This window comes from Neopelma chrysocephalum, unplaced genomic scaffold (assembly GCF_003984885.1).
Source record: "Neopelma chrysocephalum unplaced genomic scaffold, ASM398488v2 Primary Assembly neopelma1_188, whole genome shotgun sequence".
Classification (NCBI taxonomy): domain Eukaryota; kingdom Metazoa; phylum Chordata; class Aves; order Passeriformes; family Pipridae; genus Neopelma; species Neopelma chrysocephalum.
This window is the reverse complement of record NW_020897850.1, coordinates 2870798-2894469: the sequence shown is the minus strand read 5'-3', so window position 1 is coordinate 2894469 and position 23672 is coordinate 2870798. Positions and strand designations below refer to the sequence as shown.

The 23672-nt window shown below is 44.4% G+C and overlaps 2 protein-coding genes and 1 long non-coding RNA gene across 11 annotated transcripts in view; 1 reads left to right on the top strand and 2 right to left on the bottom strand.

Annotated features, from left to right (window-relative positions):
- Nucleotides 1–11: 11 nt before the first annotated feature.
- LOC113976915 lies at nucleotides 12–11097 on the bottom strand. Of its 3 annotated transcripts, none has more exons than XR_003537210.1 (5): nucleotides 10942–11097; nucleotides 9761–9922; nucleotides 6187–6312; nucleotides 3710–4219; nucleotides 12–1406 (listed from the first exon to the last, which is right to left on the bottom strand). It is a non-coding gene; the product is annotated as an uncharacterized LOC113976915 (long non-coding RNA). The 3 variants fall into 3 exon arrangements; XR_003537211.1 differs by having other exon boundaries at nucleotides 9761–9916; XR_003537212.1 differs by lacking the exon at nucleotides 6187–6312 and having other exon boundaries at nucleotides 13–1406.
- Nucleotides 2970–23551, top strand: LOC113976912 (zinc finger CCCH-type antiviral protein 1-like). 5 transcript variants are annotated; one of them, XM_027702559.1, is made up of 15 exons: nucleotides 2970–3321; nucleotides 5764–5896; nucleotides 8857–9022; nucleotides 9119–9235; nucleotides 9595–9663; nucleotides 10203–10271; nucleotides 11163–11264; nucleotides 11555–11678; nucleotides 12874–13039; nucleotides 14814–14934; nucleotides 15494–15590; nucleotides 16013–16091; nucleotides 19222–19352; nucleotides 20877–21028; nucleotides 21633–23551. In XM_027702559.1, the coding sequence occupies exons 1-15, from the start codon at nucleotides 3041–3043 to the stop codon at nucleotides 21914–21916; spliced, it is 2091 nt and encodes a 696-aa protein (XP_027558360.1). In that variant the 5' UTR covers nucleotides 2970–3040; the 3' UTR covers nucleotides 21917–23551. The 5 variants fall into 5 exon arrangements, with proteins under 5 accessions (XP_027558360.1, XP_027558358.1, XP_027558361.1 ...); XM_027702557.1 differs by having other exon boundaries at nucleotides 8770–9022; XM_027702560.1 differs by lacking the exon at nucleotides 9119–9235 and having other exon boundaries at nucleotides 8770–9022.
- TTC38 (tetratricopeptide repeat domain 38) overlaps nucleotides 13311–23672 on the bottom strand; it is a 33916-nt gene continuing 23554 nt past the window's right edge. The window contains exons 15-16 of one of the 3 annotated variants that reach the window (XR_003537209.1): nucleotides 16365–16611; nucleotides 13311–13424 (exon numbers count right to left, since the gene is read on the bottom strand). The gene's annotated coding sequence lies outside the window, so the exon portion shown is untranslated. Of the gene's footprint in view, nucleotides 13425–16163; nucleotides 16612–23672 lie in introns of those variants that run through there. The other 2 variants (XM_027702566.1, XM_027702564.1) reach the window with 2 other exon arrangements.

Genomic DNA, 23672 nt, shown 5'->3' with positions numbered 1-23672 from the left:
CTGCTCCAGCTTCTCACTGCAGGATCTTCATCTCGGCTCCAGCTCCGAGACGTTCCAGCTCCCACCCCACACTCCCAATCCCAGCCCTGCAGAGCCCCAGAGCCCACAGAGAGGGTCTGAGAGCACCCCAAGAGATCACGGTGAGCCAGTGTAGCAGGGCTCTTCATCCTGGAATGTGGTCAAGCAACTCAATATTCAACTTGGTTCACACTGTCAAAACCTTATAGTCACAGCTCCTCAGGAGTGTGTGCGCTCCACAGGTTTTTTCAGGACCCACATTGCAAGCAGCATAAGGGAAGATGGGCACCAACCATCCCACCCTTTTGGTATCTCTTGTGTTACTTTTCACTGCCAGTGGCAAGCCGCCTTGGAGGGGTCTTTTCTGCAGGTACGAAAGCTATGGGACCCAGCACTGACTGTGGTGGCATCCTTGTGCTTCACAGTCCAGTTACTTCTACCTCCATGCACCTTATGGAACTTCTTTGCCCATTTTCTGTGCTTCCTTATTTTATGGTTTGCTTCCAGGTGAACCAACAGGAAATAAATGGCATTTGTGATGTGCCATGTCCAGCTGTCAGATGGGAGGCTCTTCTGCTCACAAGTTGTCTGTGCTCCAGTGTGCAGATTTGCCTGGTTTGACAGAAGGTGTTTCTCGATTTTACTGCCTTTACTGCTGTGTTTTTCATTATCAACACAGGCCATTCTTTTAACCTTTGTTCTGCTGTTTCTTCTGGTGCTCGCACACACCCATGTCCATTCACACTTTGCTCATACGAATCAAAACTTCAGTTTCAAGTCTCTGAAAGCTGATTTCACTTACTACGGAGTCAGCTGAATAGCAGAGGCAGGGCCAACAAGGAGATATTGCAGCTGCAAGTAGAGGACATCAGAGAGAAAGATGTACAGGGATTGCATTTTAAACAGTAGCAAAAGGTTGCAGCAATCCAGCTACTCTTCCAGTGGTGTCTAACTTAAACAAAGCCTTGATATTCAAGGCTGGAATCACTCACTGCCCAATGAAAATGACACCGATTTGGGACTCCTTCATGCAGTGATGTCTTTTGCCTCACCCAGTTGTGTTCTGTCACATAAACTGGTTCTGTTTGAAGTAGGTAAGGAAGTCAAGTATTGGGGCATTTATATTTGCAAAACATACCAACAAACAGAATAAATCCACCAATGTTTCTTTGTTTTCACTCAGGCCTGAACCAAAACCCTTCCTGAATGTATTTAAGTGGAGAATAGAACATGCTTGCCACGACTGCATTTGCAGCTTCTTTCTGCTTTACTTTCCTGCTCCGTGCTGATAATACTGTTCCAATGAAATATCCAGCAAAGCTCCTCAGACCAGTAGTTCAGATTTCTAAGTGGATTAATGCAGAAATGCATGTTTTCATTGGAACTGCCTGAAAAACGAAAGACAAATAAATATAAGCAAATTATTGTACAGCTTGCCTCTCTCATTATCTACTGCTTGAAGTTGGCAATACATTGCTGACTCAATGTTTGAATCATTTTCTACCTTATCAGTCAGTTCTGAAACTACCTTGAGTATGGATCTCAGTTTTATCATCCTTAACAATCTGTTGACAACCCAAGAAAGGATGTATCCACACCCAGAGCATAAACCAGTCCAGAACTATCAACTTATTTTACTAAAGCTAGACCTGACAAATGTGGCAAACTTCTCCTTCTACCTCTCCTTTTTCTATTGTTTTTCAAAAATAATTTCATTTGTTCAAGTATCATAGCAAGGGGGCAGATATGGGGAAATGTGCACAATGAAAAGATTGCTATATAACATTCAGCAACAAAGAAAGAGCAAAACCACAGGCAGTCCCACCTTGGCCTTATTCCTGGAGGTGGTTTTCTCTCTATGACCTGAGCAGTGACTGTGACTGTGTAGTTTCACATGCCTTTCAAATCAGGCATCAGCAACAGGCAACACAGGCTGTCATTCACTTTATTTTCAAGGTAAACTTCCTGATCCAGAGGGAGCAGTTGATACTGTTCCTGAAGCTTACATTGCCAACGAGTTGCAGTATGAAAGCTCATCTCAAACGGATTTAGTCCTCAACTTTCTCCCCATCTTTTTGATTCAGTATTTGCTGACAAATGCCATCACTCCAAACGTCACCCCTTTCCTTCTTCTCCCCCCTGCCCCCAGCTTCATATACTGAGCATGATGTTGTACGGTATGAAATATCCCCTTGGGCCATTTGGGGTCACCTGTCTCAACTGTGCCTCCTCCCAGCTTCCCACGCACCCCCAACTTCCTTGCCAGCATGGCAATATGAGGAGCTGAAAAGGCCTTGGCTCTGTGTAAGCCCTGCTCAGAAATAACAAAAACATCTCTATTATCAGCCTTGTGTTGAGCACAAATCCAAAACACAGCCCCACACCAGCCACTGTGAAGAAAATTAACCCCACCCCAGCCCAAACCAGCAGAGCTTCACAGCCCTGCCAGGACACCCACTGCTGCAACCAGCACTGATCAGCAGTTACTGTTAGTCGGGAACAAAGAAAAGTAACGGCATAGCTACATAAATACTACAATTATTTGGGTATGCTATGGGGTTTTTTCCTACATTATATGCTTAATGATCTGTACTAGATTCATGTTAGGTTTATGCAGAGAGCAGAAGTCAGCAAGTAGATGAGGAAATGTGGCTGCCCCATCCCTGAAGTGTCCAAGGCCAGGCTGGACGGGACTTGGAGCAACCTGGTCTAGTGGACCATGGCAGGGGTGGAACGAGATGAGCTTTAGGGTGCCTTCCGACTCAAACCACTCCGTGATTCTATAACTACACGAAACTCCCACATTCCTTTCAATCACCTCTCGCATATTTGTTTCCCGGGTGATTTTCAGCCAAAGAAGCCTCCAGGCTGGGCGGTTTCCTGCCTCCTGCCCTCTGCTTTCGTTTTCGATTCCTGCCGAGCGCGGCCGGGCGGCGGAGCCCCGCTCCCGCCTTCGGTCCCGCCCGCTGCCAGCCCGCTCCCGGTGCCGGTCCCAGGGCGCTGCCGTCCCGCGGAGGGCAGGATGAGCGACCCGGCCGTGTGCTGCTTCCTCACCCGGGCGCTGTGCGCGCAGGGCGGGCGGCTGGGGCTGCCGGAGCTGCAGCAGCACGCCGGGCTGTCGGCCCCGCAGCTGGCCGAGACGCTGGCGGCCGCGGGGCCCCGGCGCTTCCTGGTGCTGCGCGGCAGCGCCGAGGTGCTGGCCCTGTCCGACGTGCGGGTCTGTGCCCGCAGGGACTGCGGCGGCTGCGAGCGCCTGCACCTCTGCAAACAAAACCTCATGGGCAGGTGCCACCTGCGGCCCAGGTGAGCGCGGGGAAGGGGAGGGAGGGGATGGCCCCCCAAGCCCCGCACACCCCCCGCCCCGGGGACAGAGGGCAGCGGTGCCCCTCGGGCACGGCCGCGGGGCGGGAGATCCTGGCTCCGGAAGGACTCGCGTCCTGCCCTCGCGGAGTCGGTAAAAGCCCCAAGTGCCCGCGGTAGGTGGCTTTAGCCTGGTTTTCTTTGTCAGTATTACGATTGCTTTGTTTTGTTTTGTTTTAAATCCGCTCGCCTCCACACCCGTCCCTCAGCCCCCGGGCATCTCGATGAAATAGTTTACACATACGTCTCTCCAAAGTAAAAAGCAAAGTGCTAGCATGCCCTCTGGTTTCACTCCAGAGAGTTACAAACGTTGAGTTTTGCTGTAACTCACCGCTTCGCTCACAGACCTTTCTGTGAGAGGCACTGCTTGATCGCCCATGTCCATCAGTCCCGGCTTCCGGAACACGGAGGACTCCCGGGAAGGGCAGGGCAGGCAAAGGTGGTACCTAGTATAAAAACATTAAGATAAAGGAAAACGAAAGCAAATACAGAAGAAGCAACCCAGAAGCTTTCCCGTGACAATCAGTGGCAACAGTGAGCTCTGATGGAAGAATCTGCAGTTTAAGCCCTCAAGCCCCAGGTCCTGTACTGTTGCAGTGTTACTGACCTGCTGGTACCCCACCGGCTCCTTCCTGTTCTGCCCCAATAAAACACATGGCTGTGTGCTCGGATCTGAAGAGCTTGGAGGGGAAAGGCTGTGTCTCTCAGAGTGCACTAGCAAACCACTAGCATAATAAGATTTTCTTACTGTTTGTTGCATTACTGACAGAACGATGAGCTGCCCTGGGATTCACTGTCAGAAATGCCTTCAGGTGCATGTAGGCACTCATGCTGGAGGACTCTGTGAATTAAAACATGCAGTGAGGTGATTCCCTTAGTAATGATAAACCACTCTGTCCTCTCAATAGCACTAAGTATTTAAAATCACCTTGGTATGTGTTAAAAATTAATAAAGCGAAGAGTATGCCTTTCATGGGAGGGAGGTTGATTAAAATGAGGGGACAGAAATACTGCTAGGTGGACCACATAGATCAAGAGAGAGACAATTTTTTAACTGATAAGGTAAAATCTAGCCTTGCTTCCAGACTTTGCATCCTTTTTGTTTTAGAATCCCTGGAAAGAAAAACGTCTGTACAAGTTACTGTGGTCTTCCATTTAGTGGAATCACAATTTTAGTCCAGTTAATCTTTTTTTTAACTGTCTCGCAAGTAGCTTTTCACTGTTTTGTTTTTCTTTCCTGAATGTGTTACTGAACTCAGTTGTTTAGTTATCATTGTATTTGTGGAGTGTTTTAACCTTTGACTTAGAAATATGGACTCACTGTGTGACTGTTGGGGGAATCTGAAGTCAACTGTGGAGGAATACAGCTCAAGTACTCTGTAGCTTACCTACCTCCACAGCCATTCATTGAGTGCCTGCAGCACCTAACAGCCTTAGGAGACTGTTTCTCAGCATCAAAGCTGGCACGCTTCTGCCCTTCAGACTTTACAACCTTGTTTATTTGCTTACAAAGCAACGTGTGCAACAGGTAGCAGGGGTCAGGGGAGAAATGTCTAGTCAAGTGTCTGTACAGAAGGATTGGATCAGACACAGCCTGAGGTAAAAAAGCTTTCACAAGGTGAGTTTCAAGAGTTAACTAGAGGCTGAAAGAGTATAGGGATCATAGACTTGACTCTGGAGTCAGATTAACAGATACTTTTGCTGGATTAGTATGTCTAGTCTTAAGGCTGCATCAAATCACCTGTTAGAGAGCAGGACATGAAGAACCTGTATTTTCTTGTTTCATTTTGGTTTGTTGGTTTTGGTTTTTGGGGAGATTTTTGGCTTGTTTGTTTTGTTTAAAAAAAACCAAACTTTCCAGCCAGCAAAGATAACAAATTGTGTTGTTTTCAGCTTCATTATCTCTTTGTTTTGCTCTCTTAGACTCTTGCATCTTTCCTTACATGCCATCCCTGGGACAACAACCTTTTACATTCACAGAATCAAGGGTGTTGCAACCTCCGGTGTTGTTGGTGCATTGCTCTAAAATTAACCTTCCCTCCAGCTGTTCAGATCATGTGACACTGACTTGTATTTTACTGGAGGTGAAGAATGTGTGGGATAGACAGACTTGGCTTCAAATTTGTGCTGCTAAGTTTTTTTAAAGTGGTGTGGCCACGTCGGTGTTTAAAATGGGGATGATAACGCTCCTGCATTTCACAGAGGAGTGATGCTGTCTGCTCTGTTCTCTGGCTAATTGCAGAGACCACCTAAATGTTTACAGGGACTTTTGCCAAGTCCCCTTTCTCTCATGGCTTTTCTGAAGTTGCAAGTCCTCTGAGGTTCTTCTTTAAATCAGCCTGACTCATGGAGTAAACATTGATATGTCTGTCTGTTTTCTTGCAGCTCTTGTAAGTACTCGCATGACATCATCAGTGCTGAGAACAAAAAAGTTCTAAAAAAACATGATTTGTCTGGCCTCAGTGAGAATGAGCTGCGAGTCCTGCTTCTCCAAAATGACACTTTCTTCCTCCCTGATGTGAGTTGTACTGATGTCTTAAAAGAAGCTTTTTGTTCACTGGGAATGGGAGAGGGTAACAGAGAATGTGGAGTTCTGATCTCAACGTCAACCTGTTAAAGTGTAACAGGATTAGTTTGAATGAAGTAGGAATGGGGATGGCTATGTGTGAAAGCATCAGAAGAAACAATATAAAGGCCATAAAGTTACTCAAAGCAAGCAAATAAAAATGTCAGCAGCTTCATTAGAGGTTTACAAAGGGTGAGGTAAGCAAGATACAGCTGAAAGACCACAATAATTGTAATGCTTACAGGATAAGAGGTATAACCAAAAACCCAGTTTGTTGCTTCTTCTCCAAGAGATGATGGAGACTAGGAAGCGAGGTCCCATTTCCTTTTCCAGTCTTCCTCGGCCTGCACATTTTGGTGCATGAAGGTCTAAGGGAATGAGAAAAATCTATGAGAAAATGACCAAATGACTGCATTCATTTTTGTGTAAAATCTGCCTCTTCCAAAGTGCACACTGAGTTTTCATACAGTAATTTTCTATGGAGTTACTTTGTCCAGTTTGTATGCCAGTCACCAAGTTTGTTAAATTGGGCTGCACATTCCATTCTGGGTCTTTGTGTGTGTATAAGGGCAATACTGTCTTCAAAGTAAGTACAGCCTGTTACCCTTGTCTTTTGCAGGTTATAATCTCCACAGATCTGTTGACATAACAGTTCTATTGTTTCTTTATTCCCTGCTGTGACAAAACAGATTTTTCTTTTTGTGTAGCATTTTAAAGTGTGTTGTGCTGGCAGATTCAAGGAGCATGGTGGCAATAAGCAAGGGGGATTGTTCCCAGGAATGAACATATAGTAGCAACCATCACTGGTTGGTATTACCCTAACGCTCTACTGTGGGTCTGTTCAGCCCTCACCACCCATTAATTACCTCTAATTGATCACCTTAACTGCTATCCTGCAGTAAAATAGCCAAAACAAGAGAAAACCGTGATTGACGCAGGCCCTTCATAAACCTGAGAGCTGGGAAGAGGGATGGAAACCAACTTGGCTGTTTCCTGCTTAGAAATGCTGACTGGTTGTGTGTGTGAGGACATGGCATGTACAGAGCTCTCAAGCAAGGGGACACTGTGGTATTCTGTAACCTGAATTGGGGTGCAGGGTAAGGAAAAAAACACAACAGCACCATAATGTCAGGGATTTCCACACTTTCCCTCACCTTCTTTCTATCTCCCTTTTTTTTTGGTTGGTTTGGGGTTTTTTGGTTTTCTTGTTGTTTTTATTTGTTTCTTGGCAAAGGCAAGGGACAGCTGCTTTCTGCAGCTAAATAGTGCATTCCCTATTGTCATGTTTTTAAACCCAGACAGCAGCTAAGTACCATGCAGCCACTTGCTCACTCCCCCACCCTGGTGGGATGGGGAGGAGAACTGGAAAACAGGTAAAACTTGTGGATTGAGATAAGAATACTATAGTAATTGAAATGGTGTGGAATATCCCTTTGGCCAGTTTGGTCAGCTTTCCTGGCCATGCTTTCTCCCAGCTCTTTGTGCCCTATCTCACTTACAGAGCACGGGACACTGAGAAGTCCTTGACTGCAGTGAGCCCTGCTCAGCACCAACTAAAACAACTCTGTGTTACCAACATTCTTCTCATCTTGAATCCAAACCACAGCACTGTACCAGCTACTACAGAGAAAATTAACTCTATCCCAGCCAAAACCAGGGCACTTACTTCACTGAGGCAGCATTGCTTCTGGTTTGGTAGTTTATTCCGCTGTTCCTGTGTAAAAATTTCATCCTGCATACTAACATCTTTTAATGCATCTTCCTCCAGGTGCTCTGTAGAATTGTTCTCAGCCAGATTCAGTGTTCTTAAAACTCTGAGAGCTTCAGTTTGAAATTTAAGTGGCTGCAATCTCCACTACCCTAAAGTGGTAATTTGTGTAATGGACACTCCATACAAAATAATCAGTTATTACCTGATTTTCTATTTTAGTTGCTTTTTTTCCCTATTCTCTTGAGCACCAAAGCAATTCCTGTGCTCTGGCCCCTGAAACCAGTGTTTGACATCAGTTTTATGCCTTTTTCAGTAATTCTTAATTCCAAGTTCAGGCTGTGTGACAGACGCTATGAATCCAGTGAATAGTTGTTTTGCAGCTGAAACAGGCCTGATTTTCCAGTTTCTAAGCACTGCCATCCCAGCAATCTATAATTCCCTAGCTGATATATAAATCCATATATATTCAGCTTCAATGCAGCATTAAAACTGTCTGCTGGTGGGAAGAGGGGTTGGGAGGGGACCTGTGAGGGTCCCAGTGTGATGTGTCTGCCAGCCAGCTGTGTGTCCTCCTCAAAGAAGCTTTCTTCTTAAGGCTGCTCCTCTGTGCTGCAGGAGCAAAAGTGTTGCTGTGGTGCTTGGTGGACAATATGAAGGAGGTTTTGGTGTGTGATTTGTTCCCTGATTCACTGCTTATCTCTTCTTTGGTGAATAGAGGAACAAAGAAGTGTTTTGCTTTTTCCATACGTACTCTAATCTCAAAGCATTCTTCTGACCATTTTTGGAAGCCCAAATCTTCAATGCAGAATAAACTTTACAAATAGGAAGTGCAAATTCAGTTTTATGCAACTGTCTTGCACCCTTTTTTGGCACTTCCATGCTTGCTGGATTGGCTTTTCTTGAAACAAAAACTGCACAACTTCAAAACCAAAAATGCATGAATCGGCTTAAAATACCTGCTACTCTGTGCAAGAAATCTGTCTAGATTGCAGAAGTCACAATGACCACGTGCTTTTTAGTCACCATTTTTCTGCTCTTAAAGCTGCATGCCTATGGAACAAATAAAAATTCTAATGTGCTTTTCCATTTCATCTTGTATCCTCCCCACTTCTAGACCTGCCAATTTTACAACAAAAAAGGTGGTGTCTGCATGCAGCAAAACAACTGCAACAAGCTTCACGTTTGTCGACACTTTCTCCAGGGGGAATGTAGATTTTTGCCATGCATGAGGTCCCATAACCTCTTGGATGGCCATGCACTGAGAGTGTTGGAAGCTGCAGGCATTGATGGGAAAATAGCTTCGAACCTCCAGATTATATATGATTACAAGCACGTGGAATTCAACAGGGAACTGAAGAAGGGAAATGGTAAGTTGTAAGAAACACTGGGCTTAGACAGGATTTTGAATTTGATAGAGGTAGAAACATCTCAGCTAAACCCCATCATCCTTTTGGTGCTTTCAGTACACAACTACAAACCAAGGGGAAATCATTTGAAACAAACAGTAGTTACAAGGAGTAAAGAACCTAAGGTACCTTTGCAAACCATGGACTCCACGCTGCATGTGCCACCTCCAGAAGGTAAATAGATATAAGTACCAACTGCTTCCGTGTGGAATCAGCTTTTGTATTTCCCCTCTTGCAATGTGTACATATTTTTTTCCTCTATGCCATTATCTACTTTCCGGAATTAAGTCATGGCTGAATCATGTGGGAGAACTGCACTATTATTGCCTAAAATACTGCACACAAAATAGCTATTGAGTGGCTGGCAATAACTGTGACTAGCTAGGGTTTGCAGCTGTTATAACTCATCTGTTTTATCAGCAGTGGAGCACAATTACATGTGTGATGGACATGACTCTCCACACAGATTGGGATACTGCCAGCTCGCTGAGCTCCTGGCCCAGCAGTGCTGTTCATTCAGTCTTCTCCTGCAGGTCCTGGTAGCACCCTGCCTGCTCAGAGACAACAGCAGTTGCCAACAGGAGCTGGAGGTAAAGATGAAGGTATGGATTGTTTCTAACAGTGTAGCCATGAGATCAGTGGTTCTCATTGGGATTAGATTTCCCCCAGGGGCAGTCAGAATGCAGCTCCTGTGCTTACCTTACAGTACGCTGAGAGCCGCAGTGCTGGACAGCGGAGCAGCGTTGGCATTTCTGCCCAAGCACCACCACGAGGAGTAGCCTGGGACTGATCTCTGTACTGCCCTGGACACAATTCTTCCTTCCTGGGAAGGAGACAGATATCTTTCTTTGCCTTCTGTACCTGGGGAGTAAATATAGCTTTGTCAGTAGAGCAGTTATCTTGATATACCTTCCAGTGGGTGAATAGCAACTGGTATGTCTCCTGTCCTGGGCCTTGGCTTTAAAGCCTGCCAGAGTCCAGTACTCTCTGAACAGGTTCTTTTAGATATCCCACATATGGATGGTGTAATGTTTAATATCAAATTCTGTGTGATGGACATAACTCTCCACACAGATTGGGATATTGCCAGCTCGCTGAGCTCCTGGCCCAGCAGTGCTGTTCATTCAGTCTTCTCCTGCAGGTCCTGGTAGCACCCTGCCTGCTCAGAGACAACAGCAGTTGCCAACAGGAGCTGGAGGTAAAGATGAAGGTATGGATTGTTTCTAACCCTCCAGTCTTGAGCTGATGTGAAGACAGTTGGTGTTATGCAGGTGTTGTGGACAAGCCTCAGTGAGCACCACAGAGCCACTCACTTCCCCTCGACCCCCAGTGGGATGGGGAAGAGAAAAGAAAGAATAAAAACAAGAAAGCTCAAGATGGGAGAGGGAGAAGAACCCCGATGGATAAGCAGAAGAAGAAAACAAAGCAAAAGCAGTGATGCAAAGGCAGTCATACACCACCTCCCACACACAGGCTGATGCCTAGCCAGTTCCTGAGCAAAAGATAGCTAACCCTCATAAAACTCCCTCTTTTCCTTTTATGGCTGACCATTATGCTATATGGTATGCAATATTTGGTGAGTTTGGGTTCTCTGCCCAGTTGTGTCCCCTCCCAACCTAGTGTGCACCCCCAAGTCTATTCACTTTGGGGGCAGGGTGAAAAACAGAGGTGGCCTTGATGCTGTATATCACTGTTCAGCAAAAGCTAGGGCTTATCAGGGTGCTAGCAGCATTGTTTGGGTCAAAAATCTAAAACACACCATCATATGAGCTGCTATGAAGAAAATTACATCTTATCCTAGCCAAGTCCAGTACAGTGACATTTCTGATGTAGTGGAGTTTCCACTGGAAACAAAAAACAAAGTATAAATGTTTACTTACCAAAACATAGCAGTTGCCCAGTTCAATCACAATGCTAATGTCACCCCCATTACAGGTCTGTATAATATGCTCATTGTCACAAAGCTGGGTGTCCCCAGTCTCTGGGAAGGGCTGAAGCCAGCTGAAGCCTGTTGCTGTCTCGAGAATTCTTTTGTGGGATGAAGTACGAAGCAGTGTCTTTCTCTCGAAGCAAATAAGGACTGATATGTTCTTTCCTGTAGATAAAAAGGACAATTCCTCTGCTGAAGCTTCAAAGGACAACAAAGAAGTTAACTGTGATGAGATCTGTGTGTTCTATGTCTGGAAGTACTGCAAACACAAGGGTAAGCTTTATAAAAAGTAATGTAGTCACTGGAGAACAATGACTGCAGAGACAGGCCCTGCTCAGTGGCTCGGGCGAGTGGTGGCATATGGAGTGTCAGTGACAATTGTGCCTTCTCACTCACTCACTGGAGAAACAACCCCTCCTGTTTTCAGCACTGTCTTCATTGCTCACACCAAAGCTCAGGGAGAAAGCCTCGAGGTGTAAAATCTGCTGGTTCCTTTTTGGGTTTTGTTGTTTTGCTCTCTGTGTTATGATTACAGAATTCGACTATGTCTGATCTTATTACAGATAAATGCAAATCTGTTCATTACCATTTGCCATATAAATGGGAGGTACATGATGGGATCACCTGGAATGACCTTTCCATGATGGAGGAAATTGAAAAGGCCTACTGTGACCCAAAAAACAGCAGGTATAGTGATGCTGGACTCCTTGCTTGCAGTACTGTGATTGAACCCCAGTGGAAAAACTCCCATTTTCTTCCAAAGATGTCTGACTTCTATAACTTCTGGCTACTGAGCCTCTCAGAATCTGGGAGGATGTACAAATGAGAATTTTTCCTTTTAAAAAGCAAAGTAAAAGTGATTGCATGACAATATCACCCCATTTATGTCTTCTAAAAATAACAAAATTGTATCTTACATTTAAAGCTTTGTGCAGGGTAAAAAGCGAGTGGAATACAGTGTTTAGAATATCAGCACTTCAGATAATGAATCATAATTTATTTACAGTAATGAAGTTGGGCCTTTTAACAACATATCAGAGCTGGTCCTTCTCTGTGGCTGTTCTTTTCCTACTACAGCTAGTATGCGTAATAAAAATAACAACAACAACAACAATAATAATAGCAATATCTGTTGTGTGCCTAGAGACATTTTATGAGATGGCCCTTGTGTAAGCAGCATCTCTCTTTTTTTTCCTGTTTTTCTTTCTATTTTAAGTCCTTTCTGAAAAGCCCCACTGTGCCACCTGGATTCATAGGGGACCCCAAGCCTGGCTTCGAAAAATGTATAGTAATTTTGGCCTCTTAAGGCAACAGATGACTTTGAACTGCATCTTGCTGGATGGTGCAGATCACAAGCAAGATTCACAAGAGGAGGCTGCTTTCAAAGTCTTCCTGCCTGGGAGTTAACTTTTCAAGCCTCGCAGGAGTAAGAGCCCAGAGCTCCAGTGACAAATACACTTTGCAGACCTCACAGCTGTGATGGTTGTGATTGCATCCTTTGTAACCACAGGAAAAGAACTAAGCTGATAAGCTGCATGTACCTACAAAATTCTGGTTTTGTACTGAGACAAACTGGAAACTTTCCTTATTGCAGAGTACCTTTTGCCATGCTGTACTTGAGGTCCTATGCTGTCTGTAAAGCTGGCAGTGCCACATATGGCCAGTGACTGAGATGGCATTCCATGTCTCACAGGCCATAGTTTGCTTATGAAGCTTGGAAATGGCTTCCAGAGCTGTCATGTGCTGTGGAAAATACTCTTGTTCAGGCCTAATTAAGTAGTTCAGTCACGTTATATTAAAGAAAATTGCACAAGCCTAAACAGAGGATTAGAGGATAAAAGATCTACTGTTAACTGTAAAAACCCTGAATTTGTCCTTACAGCTTAGCAGGCAGGAACATTAACTTCCAGACAATGACCTGCTTTTCTTATCCGGTTCGACGCCTCTCTACACCATCCTCAGTCACAAAACCCACATTCGTACTGACCACCCAGTGGATTTGGTATTGGAAGGATAACCAAGGCCAGTGGATTGAATATGGAGAGCAGGTGAGTTCATATCTTGTGCTTTGAGTCACTTCTACAGGAATATGTGGAGCCTCTCCCCCCACTCCCCTTTACTCAGCAGGATTAATTAAGTGAATCCTTGTGCTTGAATTTTACAGTGTCAGGTAAGGCAGCAAAGCTACAGATGTTCATAATAGATGTGATGAAATGCTGACAGGCTGGAGGGAAGGGAACTGCCTTTTGGAGTTATCCATGGCTTCTACATAGATCTAACATGTATACACAGTCCTTAAGACAGATGGGAAGTACTTGCCTCTTCAAATCATTGCCCTGCTTCCTTGGACACACAAGGGTTGCTTTGCTCTCTCAGATAAGTTGCAGTCTTTTTCCTTGGATGGCCAGGTCCTCTGATGAGAAACTAACCTATCTGAAAAATACAGGAAAAGAAATAAGGAATCTCACCTTCCCCCAAGGCAAATGAGTTTTCCTCATATGCTTTACAGTATAGCTGTCCAAATGGTAGCACACAAAGGTGATCCAGGGATTTGGAAAAGTATGCAGGGAAAGATCTTGGATATAGTGGATAAAGTGCAGTTGGTAAAGGGCCTCAGCCTCTAGGAGTAAGCTTGAGAGGCGTCCCAGCTCCAGGAGAGATCACTGCTGTGCAGCCCACTCCTCAGCAGGGAGAGCTCAAAACCAGTTCCCTCAGGCTGTCCTATTTGTGGAATGGCTCAGAGTTAAATTACATGAGAAGAGAAGCGTGAGACTCCTTAAACCTGCAACTTTCTTTACTCCTTGACAAATTAGTCTTGGAACAACCACCTGCTATTCATGTGTTAATCACATGGTCAGTGTTCATTTCCAAGCTCACCATGCATCAATGCTCACCATGTCACCCTGTGCCTTTGTGGGTTTTCAGAGAACAGGTTGGAACTGGAAAAGTTCATGGCCTTGTCACGGCCTAGGCCATTACTCCCTTTGGGGCCTGAACCAAAGGAACACTGGTTTGGTAAGGAGCTGAGTGCAGCTGCCACACCCAGATGGCAGCTCAGCCCCTCACAGCCGCTCGCTCCCTCCCCTGCACGGGACTGGCGAGGGAATCGGGTGAAAGTGAGAAAACTGGTGGGATGAGATAAAGACTAAGAGAGAAAGCAAAAGCCGTGCACACAAGCAAAGCCAAACAAGGGATTCATTCCCCACTTGCCATGGCAGGCAGGTGCTCAGCCATCCCAGGAAAGCCGGGCTCCACCACGGTCACAGTGACTTGGGAAGACAAACGCCATCACTCCAACATCCCCCCTTCCTCCTTCTCCCCCAGCTCTGTGTGCTGAGCATGACCCCACCTGGTCTGGGAATGTCCCTGTGCCCAGCTGGGATCAGCTGTCCTGTCCTGTCCCAAGTCCTTGTGCCCCCCAGCCCCTCGCTGTGGAGTGGGTGGGGAGCAGAAAAGGCCTTGGCTCTGTGCAGGCCCTGCTCAGCAAGAACTAAAAGATGCCTGTGTTACCAGCACTGATCCAGCACAAACCCAAAGCACGGCCCCTACAGCTACTGGGAAGAAATGGAACTCCACCCCAGCCCAAACCAACACAACTTCTTACAGGATACACTCTTGTCTGTCATTACTACTTATATATTTGTGTCTATGTTATGAACGTTCCTTACTCACACATGCTTCAGGCCACCAGAGTTCTGAGTAGATTCCCCTTCGTCCTACTCTTTGCCTCTTCTTTCCCTCTACCCAAGCAAGTTATCCAGGGTTTGGTCCTGACTGTGATACTCTTCCTTCTCTCTCTTTTTTTCTCTTCTTCCCACAAAGGGAGAAGGGGACAGTGTGGACTCGCCATCTTCTGCTATTCTTGAGAATTTGTATCAAGCAGATCCAGATGCCACCATATCTTTCCAGGCTGGTCAGCATCATTACAACCTCAATTTTAAAGGTACTCATTGTAAAGGTTCTCATGTACAACTATGCAGTGCTGTACAAAGACTTAACTTGCAAACTCTCCCAGCTTTTAGAAGCTATGACTTCCTTTCCTGACGCTACCATTTCACTTATTGGAAGGGGAAGTGAGGTAGTGACCGTCCAGAGAAAATTCCTTACAAAAATAACCTTCTTCACCCTTATTCCTTGACACTCTCCAGACTCACATATGACCAGAAATAAAAAGATTCACAGTCTTCACATAAAGTCATAGTAAACTTTAAGTAAAGTGAATTAACTCTGTGGATGGTAAAAAATACAAATCAAGCATCTTTGTGCTGCTGGAGTAACATTTAAAGAGTATGAGGGGCTTGAGGGAGCAAGCAAGATAGGCACAGGTTCAATCACAGTTACAGGAAGGACAAGAAGCTTACATAGGCTTTGTGCAACTATTCTTCAGCAGGTAGAATTGGTAATGAATATGCACTTTCTATTAAAGAATGCCTGTCCTTAATTAATGACCCCATCCTATAGATTTATTCAGTATTTTTTTTCCTGTTCTTTTTCTCCTCAAGAAATGACCCAGACAAACATTGCTTTTAAAACTCGAAGACAGGTCTGCAGGAGACCAAAATTTGTGTCTTCTGAAGATGTGCAGAAGATAAAGAAAGGGTAAATTATGCTCTTTATGTTGTTGTTTTTTCCATATTTCAGAAGTGATTATAGGGCAAAATGGCTGCCAGTGCTGGCAGTAATTGTGCCAATTGTGTTGGGAGAAAGCACATCCCTGGCACTGAACAGAGGCTGTATCACAAACTGTTGGCTTGGTGCATCACCTGGCATCTGGGGCACATGTTACTCCGGGTACCACGGCCACAGTTGTTACTTAGAAGAGCAAGTGCAAGAGGCCTGTGATGGTGGAGTGGCATCGTGCAAAGCCCAGCTCACAGTCTGAGGCCATTTCCCAGTTTCTTCGTGGTTTATCTTGTTAATTTTTAAATGCAGGAATTGGCCAAAGGGAATGCTGCAAATTTGAATGTTCAGAGCAGTACTAGAATTACTAATTACTTAATTTTCTGTCTGTTTACAAACAGCCAGAGGGATTCTTCTATTCCAAATCAAGCCTGTCCTAGCCACTGGGATCAATCTGCACTGCCTGACTTGGGATACAAGGTATCTTTTTTCTTTCCATACTTGTAATTCTGATGGAAAGGGAGGATTCAAAGCTTAACTGAATCAATTCTAACTGCGTAGATGCTGAAAAGGGACAGGAGTGATTTCTTGGGGGGCGTGCTAAAGATCTTGGTGATCTCCCAAGAACTCCTGAAAAAGGTGCCAAATTCCCTTGAACTTCATCTGCATTTTAGCCATTTATCTACATGCAAACCCAAAACTCACCAAGTTGGAGACAAAAAGATTGACTGTTAAAATTAAAAACTGCCTTACCTTGGTTACTAAGTGGACCAGTTAAGGAAAGGGCTTTTATGAAGCATGTATTTCTTCAGTAGAAGCTGGACTGAGACCAGACCCTGCAAACCATTAAAAGGCTGTCCAGTAATGCTGTCGTGGCTGTTGGTAGATGAAGTTTGGATTGGAAATCCAGGAAAGGAAATCTCTGTATTCTCCAGTACTGCTGCATACATCACAGATCTGAGCACAGACCTTGGCCTCCAGGAATGGCAGAAATAAAGAGCTGCAGCAATAAAATAAGAGAACATTTGAAGTGATCTCTTCAACAAAACAAACCCACCCACTGTCAGCCCAAAGTGTATGTTCCTATTTGGTCTACCAGGGCCAAAATGTGTGGGTGTTTTTTAGCTTACTACATCCAGCAGTCGTTCTGGGAAAGCAGCACAGTTTGTGGAAGTGCTACAGGACGCTAGAAAAAAAGGCTTTTTTTGTATTAGACCTGTTCTGGTCAGGTCACTGTCACTAATACTAACTCTGCTCCTCTCAAACTCCAAGGGAAGCAGAGCTCACGGTGTGATATCACAGAGTGATATCACACACTAATGGAAATCAGTCACACACTAATGGAAATCACTGTCAGGGCAGTGATCCTTGCTCTGCCTTGGGAACTCCTCTCCTTGATAACGGGACAGCAAATGCTCACACTCAGTAGGATTTTCCTTTTCAGGCCTGCAGGTGAAAAACGCTGAAAAAGTTGTGTAGTTCTGAAGTACCAGCCTGCAGCAGCTATGACCCTTTATTAGCAGTGGAAGCATCCTTGGGGAAATGAGGACAACCCCACCAAGTTTTCATGGAAAGGAAAACAGGCTTTGTTTTCTGGAGGCCAACATATTATAAAATAATAGCAGTACCTTTCTTACAGGATTAGGCCTTGTGCCACATGGCTGAGCCTCGGTTTTACCTAAGAAGGTTACAGTTCCTCAGGAAAAGATCACAGAATCACAGAATATACTGGGTTGGAAGGGACCCATCAGGATCATCATTCCAACTCCTGGCCCTGCAAGGGACACCCCCAGAGTCACACCATCTGCCTGGACGGTGCAGCACAGCAACAGCAGAAGGACATGGAGCTGCTGGGGCGAGTCCAGAGGAGGACACCAACATGAACAGAGGGATGGAGCAGCTCTGCTGGGAGGAAAGGCTGAGAGAGTTGCAACTGTTCAGCTGGAGAAGCTTCAGGGTGACCTAATTGTGGCCCTCCAGTGCCTGGAGGTGCCCTCAAGAAAGATGGAGAGACTATTTACAAGGGCCTGGAGTGACAGGACAAGGGTGAATGGCTTCGCACTGACAGAGAATAAGATTAGATGGGATATTAGGAAGAAATCCTTCCCTGTGAGGGTGGTGAGGCCCTGGCCCAGGTTGTCCAGAGAAGCTGTGGCTGCCCCATCTCTGGAATGGATGGGTTCCAAGGCCACGTTGGATGGGGCTCAGAGCAACCTGGGATAGTGGAAGGTGTCCCTACCCATGGCAGGGGGTGGGACTGGATGAGCTTTAAGGTCCTTTCCAACCCAAACCATTCTCTGATTCTAAATAAAAGATTTAGTACTGAAGGATAGTGACATAATTTTCATCCTGTAGGTGATGGTGAGCAGCTTGAACTGTGGTGCCACAGAGTGTGCAGATAATCAGTTTTTGCTCATCCCAGTTCTTTTATGTGTTGTGTTGTAAAGCAGCTTTGGAAAACGCTCCTCTATTGAGACACTGGAAATTTTGCTCAACCTTGTTAAGGCTTTTAAATAAATTCAAAGAAATGGTTCTTTCTTATGCAGCTGACTTTATTCTTCGTCTATAGACTTCCCTGTGACAGGTCTCTTCATTACTAAGTACTTAATGCACAAGCTGGGCATGGTGTCCAGAAAAACACTTCTATATGCAGCTGTGAAATACAAGTCCTTTTTTATATTGTCTCCAAACTCACCCTTCCAAAATGTGGAGGTTTTGCCTGGTAGGTCAGGATGTTGGTTTCCTGTTACCCTCTAGGATGGCTCCAGCTTTCCTGCTTAAAACACTTCAGAACATGGGATGTTGGGCATTTCACTCTATGGCATCTTGAGTCCCCACTTGGCTTGGGCTGTGGTAAAGTGGAAAGTATTATCAGGTGACATCAGTCTGCCAGCATCATGCTTTTGCAGTTTATGGAGATAAACATTAATTCCAGAAGATTACTTTGGAGAAAAAATGGAAAATTTATGTATGACATAAGCAAGCAGAAGAGCTCAAATAATGTTTTAATTGTATTTTGCATTAACTTTTCCTGGGGAAAAAATGTGCATTTCTTAACAGATTTTTAAACATGAAAAGTAGGGCTAAATAGATAAATAAAAGAAAATAGATTAATAGACTTCCAAATTCTAACTTTGAAAAGTTAAGGCACTACAATGCCAGGAGGGTGTATGTGCTTTTTGTTTCGGAGCTGAAGCTCCCATAAATGTCTGGTTAGAAAGGATACTGTTATCTAACATCTTTTGTTCTTAATCAGCTTTAGATATAAAACTGACACTATCTGGAATAATGAGTCAAGTTTTCTTTTTTGTGATTTCTGTTTTACTGAGATTTAAAGTTGCAAGTGTCAGCTCCTGGAGATGATAAACCTGTAACTGATGCTTTCAGCATCCTTTCTGAAGAGAGGTGAGGTGTCCTTGCAAAGCAGGAGTGACATACTGATTTACTTCTTATTTAATTATTCACATAGTCACTATCTAAAGCACTACATTACCCTTATAAGCATAGTTTGGGGACCCTTGTGGAAGTGTACCTGCTGTAATTAGGCTTCCACATGTTACGAGCCAACTGAAGCCTCATGTCTTCTTATGCTTTGGTTTGTATTTTACAGGCAGTGGTGATCAGTAGTGTGACCTCTGAATACAACACAATAAAGCAGCTGTTCCATCAGACTATGAAAACCTTCAGCATCCTTAAAATACAGAGGATTCAGAATCCATCCCTTTGGAAGGTGTTTCAATGGTTAGTATTTGTTTCCTTATCCTTACAGGGAGGGGGTCTCCCAAGAACAGGGTGTCCTGTATCTGCTTTCTGGGAAAGAAAGGAGGTTATCACCTGTGCTTTAACATGACTGCTTATTTCCTTCTCAGGAGCAGTTTCAGGAGTGAAATTAGTGTCTGAGGCCTTTTGTGGAATGTCATGCTCCTGTGGGGAGGTTCTTTTTGCATGGTTCCTTGGAAGAAGGGGAGAGGAGCATGGAGAGAAAGATATGTGTGACACAAAACTGGGATGAACATACCCCTGGGATGCAGAATAGTGACTGCCTGAGGGATTGAGCAGTAACTGCCTGCTGCACACATGCCCTCTCTGTTTAGAGTATATGAAATGCTAAAAAACCTAAGGGCTGCCTGGGTCTTTTTGTTCCAGTCAGATTTATTTAAGGTACTTTTGCTGACTGAAGTCAGTACTCACTGAGAAAGAATCCTTGTGTTTGAATTTCATGATCTCTGAGTTCTAAGGCTCCTTTCTGGTTTTCAACATCTGCATCAGTGATACTGAGCTCTGGGTAGATGCCAAGCTAGATACCAACAGATTTGAGCTGGGGCTGAACCAGATTGAAGTTAATTGGGTAGAAGATTAAGCTGTTGCATTGCACAGTTGTCTAGTTTAAAACAAGAGTAAGTATTCAAGGACTGTATGGAATTGTAATGGAGTAAAAATACTGCTCAAATAAGTGCTTTCCCCTGCAAAGTGACAGAACCCAGGAAGTTATCTGGTAATGATTGCATAAAACATTTTCATCTAGCAAACCACAGCAGACTTCAAAACATGTAATAGTGCATACTTTTTATCCTACTCCAATGAGATAATTAAGCTAAGCAGGCAGAATTTAACACTGCCAAGTCCATAGGATCATAGAGTAGTTTGGGTTGGGAGGGACCTTAAAGCTAATCCAGTGCCACCCCTTGCCATGGGCAGGGACACCTTCCACCAGCCCAGGTTGCTCCAAGCCCTGTCCATCCTGGCCTTGGACACTTCCAGGGATGGGGCAGCCACAGCTTCTCTGGGCACCCTGTGCCAGGGCCTCCCCACCCTCACAGCAGGTTCTCAATGAACAAATTTCAGTCCATTGCTTTTAACTTTTCACTTTGTAATTCACATGTTGGAAGAGTTCTCCCCTCCCCCTGGCCCTGCTTACTTTGTAGCTGATCATTTTCTGAAGAGCATTAGTGTCTTGTCCACTTCGACAGCTTCTGAAAACCTGAGGGATGTCTGGAGGCTGTGGAATAGTGATGAGCAATACTAGTTGAGCTTTTTGCTGTGATTCCTCTTTTGACCCTGTTCACAGCTTAGTTTGACTCTGGCCTAAATCAGTGAGGTCTGCAGTGGTGAAAGCAGGCTCGGTTTCTCTCCTGGCCCCGTCTCTGACATTTATATGCACATTATAGAGTTGTCTGAGGTTTACTTTTTTTGATTTTTTTTTTTAAAACCTCTTTCTCCCTTTTCTTCCATGGCTCACATTCTCCTCCTCTGCATTTTTGTCAGGCAAAAGGAGAAGATGAAAAGGGAAAATGGAGGAAAGGAAGTGCAGGAAAAGCTCCTGTTCCATGGAACCAACATCTCCTTCATGGAAGCCGTCTGCACTCGGAACTTTGACTGGAGAATTTGTGGAAAAAATGGAAGTAACTATGGAATGGGTATGTAGGAAGTGACTTGGTGTGTTAGATGTCTACCCAGACTCCCCTGATAGTGGAACAATCAAAGTCCTGAAGTCTTTAACTGCAGAAGGTGAAAAAAAAAAGGTACCAATAGGTATTATAATCTTCCTTCTTCTGAAGAGGGCTGGATTTGCTTTGTGTGGGGGCAAGTCTTCTCACAAAATGTCCAGACAATTGATGTAGGGGTTTGCTGTAGATGGGATCTTCTGATGCTTGAGGTCATAATTTGAACTTGCAAGAGAAATTAGTCTTTATGGCAGGGAGCAGGAAGGGTGTGCATTCCCTCAGTGTGATCATGGAAGGGTCATGTTTTCTTGTCTGTCCCTCTCGTTGTAGCACACAATACCTGTAGTGAGATTATATTCATTGCTTTTTAAAAAATTACTCCTGAAATAGCGAATTCTGAATGGAAATTATATGGTGAAATCCTTTTTCTTGCAAAAATTTTGGTGATATAATGTAACCTGAGTAAGAAGAGTCCTGAAAGTGAGGTCAGATACCTCCTGAGAACCAAGGGGATGCTCAGTTTTTGCTGTCCCTGTGTAGATACTCCTTACCACTACGTTTTCATCTTGTTTTCCAGGAAGTTACTTTGCTAGAGATGCTTCCTATTCCCATGCATACTGTCAGGCTGCGGAGAAAGGACACCTGATGTTCGTGGCCCGTGTTTTGGTTGGAGACTATATCACAGGCAATGCAGCCTATGTTCGCCCTCCAAGGAAGTCTGCGGATGGGCTTTGGTTTTATGACAGCTGTGTGGATGATGAGTTAAATCCTTCTGTTTTTGTTGTCTTTGAAAAACACCAGATTTACCCAGAGTACATAATAGAGTATAAAGAGGATGAAAGGAAATGTGTTATATCTTAGAGGGATCGTGGCAGTTTATATCCCTCATCTTGTTTTCCGTACTGCAGGTGTTCTCATACTTGGTGACTTCTTTCTTCTTAATGGAATGTTAATCCAAACAAATTTTGCATTGAAGAGGGCTGGCAAAACAGATGTTACACTTGAGACTAACTGCCTTGTCTTCTGTTCTTCCTCTTTTAAATGAAGCATAGACATTTGGACAACTGCAGCAGGAAAATCAGAATTGTGGGATGAGAAATTGAATGTTATGACTTCTGTGGGCAAATAATTATAAGTGCATTGTCTTAAAAACAGAGAGGATTTCTCTTCGTAAACTGTTAGAAGAAAAATTAACAGTACAGTAGTTTTTAAGGAAGCTTTCAGGTTTTTATAGAGATTCTTTTCAGTGCAGAATTCATCTCTTCTTGATCCTCTAATCTGTCATTACTGTAAACAGCTCAGTGTGGGTAAGAATGAAGAGTCTGTTTTCAAAACACTGCTGGTTAATGCTGATACGAGTTTCGAGTTCAAATGGTAAAAAAAGAAAAAGCCTCTATTTAGGATTTTAATCCATGTCGTTAATTCCTGAGTGAAAATGTTCATCTGTACAATGGCAGATGGATCAGAAAGTTGTCGGATCAAATTCTTTGTGGGGATCTGCAGTAACTTGTTTTGACCTCTACAAAAAGAGCTGAACTGAAGCTGTGAAAGCCACAACCTGTGAGTAAGCAGACACTGAACCTGGGGGTTTGGCTGCAGCTAATGGCCGTAAGGGTGCAAAGGCTGTGTCCCAACGAGCCAGGCTTGGCAGTGCACGGGGCCACGGAGTTTCTCAGTGCCAACATTTGCTTTGCCAATGGGATAGGACAGGAGAAACTTCTTAAGAAGCACTGAGATCTTCTGTCCTGTTTGTCTGCGTTAATTTTCGTTTTTCCAGATGTATGTAGGACACAACTGGAAGAGACCGGTTATGTTCTCTCAAGGCCAGTGGTAGAACTGCTGTCCTAAGACACTGTCCGTGTTTTGTTGCCCACGTTGCACTGGGCAACGCGCTGACAAGTGAGGTTCCTCTTTGTGTTTTGAGGGAGCTGTGGGTGATCCCACATACTGCTTCCCTGACTCTGCTTTGGAGAAACTCGCTTTCTCCATGATGTACAACCCTAACAGTGGTGTCTGAGCCCTTTTTTGCAGTTACCTGCTTTTTATTGTTCCCAAAACACCCCACCAGAAACTTGTGCAGAGTTTCTACTGGATTTTAATAAGGACTCTGTAAGTTGACAGAACTGAAGACCCTCTGTACAAAGATGTCTTATTCAGGCAGCCTAGCTGTTAAGAGGGAAACTGTTGGTGAGGACAGAGGAGCAGTAATTTTTACTTTCAGATAAGCTTTACAGTAACACCAGTAGCCTTCTAGTTTTTTGCATCTGTGATATAAATCTGTCAACCACTCAAAGATTGCAAGTTCCCAAGAGGATGGGAAAAGACAAACCCAGGAAATCTTATTAAAATGACTGTCTTAGAACTAAATGAAAACATGTGTCAGTAAAGCATTAAAAGGGGAAGATTTTGCCACTTTTTAAGATCTCTCTCGTTTGCCTGTAGAGTTCCTGAATCACTGACTTCGCTAGATTTGCAAATAAAATGTGTTTTCAGTCAGTTTTCGCTTGTCAGTGTGCCGTTTGTCTCTGTACGTAAACACGGCAGAGAACCAGCTGCTGCCTGTGCTCTGTGTCTTCCTTCCACATGTCTAAACCAGAACTGCACAGATGTGGGTTGG